This window comes from Lactuca serriola, chromosome 6 (genome assembly GCF_051521515.1).
Source record: "Lactuca serriola cultivar US96UC23 chromosome 6, Lser_US96UC23_V15, whole genome shotgun sequence".
Taxonomy (NCBI): domain Eukaryota; kingdom Viridiplantae; phylum Streptophyta; class Magnoliopsida; order Asterales; family Asteraceae; genus Lactuca; species Lactuca serriola.
The window spans coordinates 119,691,192-119,693,210 of NC_136413.1; the positions used below are offsets into that span (position 1 = coordinate 119,691,192).

Genomic DNA, 2,019 nt, shown 5'->3' on the forward strand with positions numbered 1-2,019 from the left:
TCATCAAATGTTCGCCTTGCTTCTTACGAAAGAAGGTTGGGTCAACCGAACCTTGTTTAAATTTTGACATTTTCAAGAAGCGAGTTAGCGTTTCATACCAGACTCTCGGTGCTTGTTTTAGCCCATAGACAGCTTTATCCAGCACATAGCAATGATCAAGATATTTTTCATTCACAAAACTAGGCGGTTGCTCAACATAAACGGTTTCTTCTAATTCTCCATTAATGAAAGCGCATTTGACATCCATTTGGAAAACTTCAAAGTTCTTGTGAGCAGCATATGCAAGAAAGATTCTGACAGATTCTAACCTTGCTACTGGAGCAAAGGTTTCTTCATAATCTATCCCTTCTTATTGATAATAACCTTTTACAACCAACCGAGCCTTGTTACGAATGACATTCCCTTCTTTGTGTAGCTTATTCCTAAACACCCATTTCAGGCCGACAACAGAAGCATCTTTCGGTGTAGGAATCAACCTCCAAACTCTATTGTGTTCGAACTCATGGAGCTCATCTTGCATTGCTTGAACCCAATCTGAATGATCAAGTGCAACATTTATAGTTTTCGGCTCAATTTTGGAAATAAACGAATTGAACATACAAAATTCCACTTTAAAGAATAATGCAGTTTGTTTCTCCTTCAGTTGAGATCGAGTAAGAACATTCTCTGAGGTTTCACCAATAATTTGTTCTTTGGGATGGTCTTTTGTCCATTTCACTAATGAAGGATAGCTTGGATCATATTCTGGATTCAATTCAGCTTCTACTTCTATTTCAACATCTGACAGATCACCCTCACCTTCGTCAGTACAACTATCACTTTCTTTCTTGTTCTCCCCCTCGACTGGCGAAGTGAAATTTCTGTCAGCATCAAAGTCTGCATTTCTTGTGGAAGTTGTTTTGTCCCCCTCGATTTGACTATCACTTGGTTTTTTTGGATCAGTGTTTGACCTATCATCTAAACTTTTAGATGTAGGATCTAAACTTGGATTCTCCCCCTCAACAGAAGCTCCGCTTTTCTGTGAGGTTGTAGAGCTCTCCCCCTGGAACGTTGAATCGTTGTTTGGAGAGCCTGTTGATGAGTTACTACTTGGTGGTTTGCTTTCCATCTCTTTAGTAGCTTCGTCTATGATTTTCTTGAGATTATCGAGTTTGTTATCTGATGTCGTTGCCTCTAAATGAATTGCTTTTTCTGGTTCGTCGAATAGCCAAATGTATTCCTCAAACAGGTTGGATATTGGAACCGAGACCTGTCCAGATTTTGGGAGTATGTCTCCTAAGGCACTTTCAGTCCTTTGAACCTTCTGCATATAATTGTCATCAAAGGTGACATAATAAGTCTCTTCAACTGTTTTGGAACGCTTATTCAACACCCTGTATGTTTTTGATGAAAGAGAGTAACCCAGAAATATGCCCTCATCGGCTTTAACATCAAACTTATTTCGGTTCTCTTTAGAATTAAAAATAAAGCACCTTGAACCGAAGATATGGAAAAATTTGACATTCAGCTTCCTATTGCTGATAATCTCATAAGGGGTTATGGAGAATCTATTGTTGAGCAAGGACCGATTCTAGGTATAGCATGCAGCGACAATTGCTTCAGCCCAGAAGTATAAAGGTAGGGAAGCGAAACTTAACATGGTTCTGGTGGCTTCACATAACGAGCGGTTTCGTCATTCAACAATCCCATTCTGATGTGGTGTATAAGGGGCTGAAAAATTGTGAGTTATCCCCTTATTAGCCAGAAAGTCCTCAAAATCCTTGTTTTGAATTCCAGACCATTGTCACTTCTAATTTTTCTGACCGTTTTCTTTAGTTGTACTTCTATTTTCTTGATGAATGCCTTCAGCTTGGGAGTTGCATCTGATTTCTGCTTATGAAAGAAAACCCAAGTGAAGCATGAAAAATCATCTACAATAACAAGAATGTACTTACTTCTACCGATACTCTCTATAGCATAAGGTCCACATAAATCAATGTGTAACAGTTCAAGGGCTTCCACTATCTTAGTATTGATGCG

The 2,019-nt window shown here is 38.9% G+C and overlaps 1 protein-coding gene across 1 annotated transcript; it reads right to left on the reverse strand.

Moving 5' to 3' along the window:
* Positions 1–349: 349 nt before the first annotated feature.
* On the reverse strand, positions 350–1,309 carry LOC145060088 (uncharacterized). Its single transcript, XM_079007813.1, has 2 exons — positions 679–1,309; positions 350–522 (listed from the first exon to the last, which is right to left on the reverse strand). Exons 1-2 carry the CDS (start codon positions 1,307–1,309, stop codon positions 350–352), a joined length of 804 nt encoding a protein of 267 aa, XP_078863939.1.
* Positions 1,310–2,019: the final 710 nt, after the last annotated feature.

Excerpts from the sequence above, each read along its gene's own strand:
- LOC145060088 (XM_079007813.1), bottom strand. The coding sequence starts at position 1,309 with ATGCAGAAGGTTCAAAGGACTGAAAGTGCCTTAGGAGACATACTCCCA. Across the intron at positions 523-678 it reads TCCCAAAGAACAAATTATTG|CAATGCAAGATGAGCTCCAT; the intron begins GTGAAACCTCAG and ends ATTGGGTTCAAG.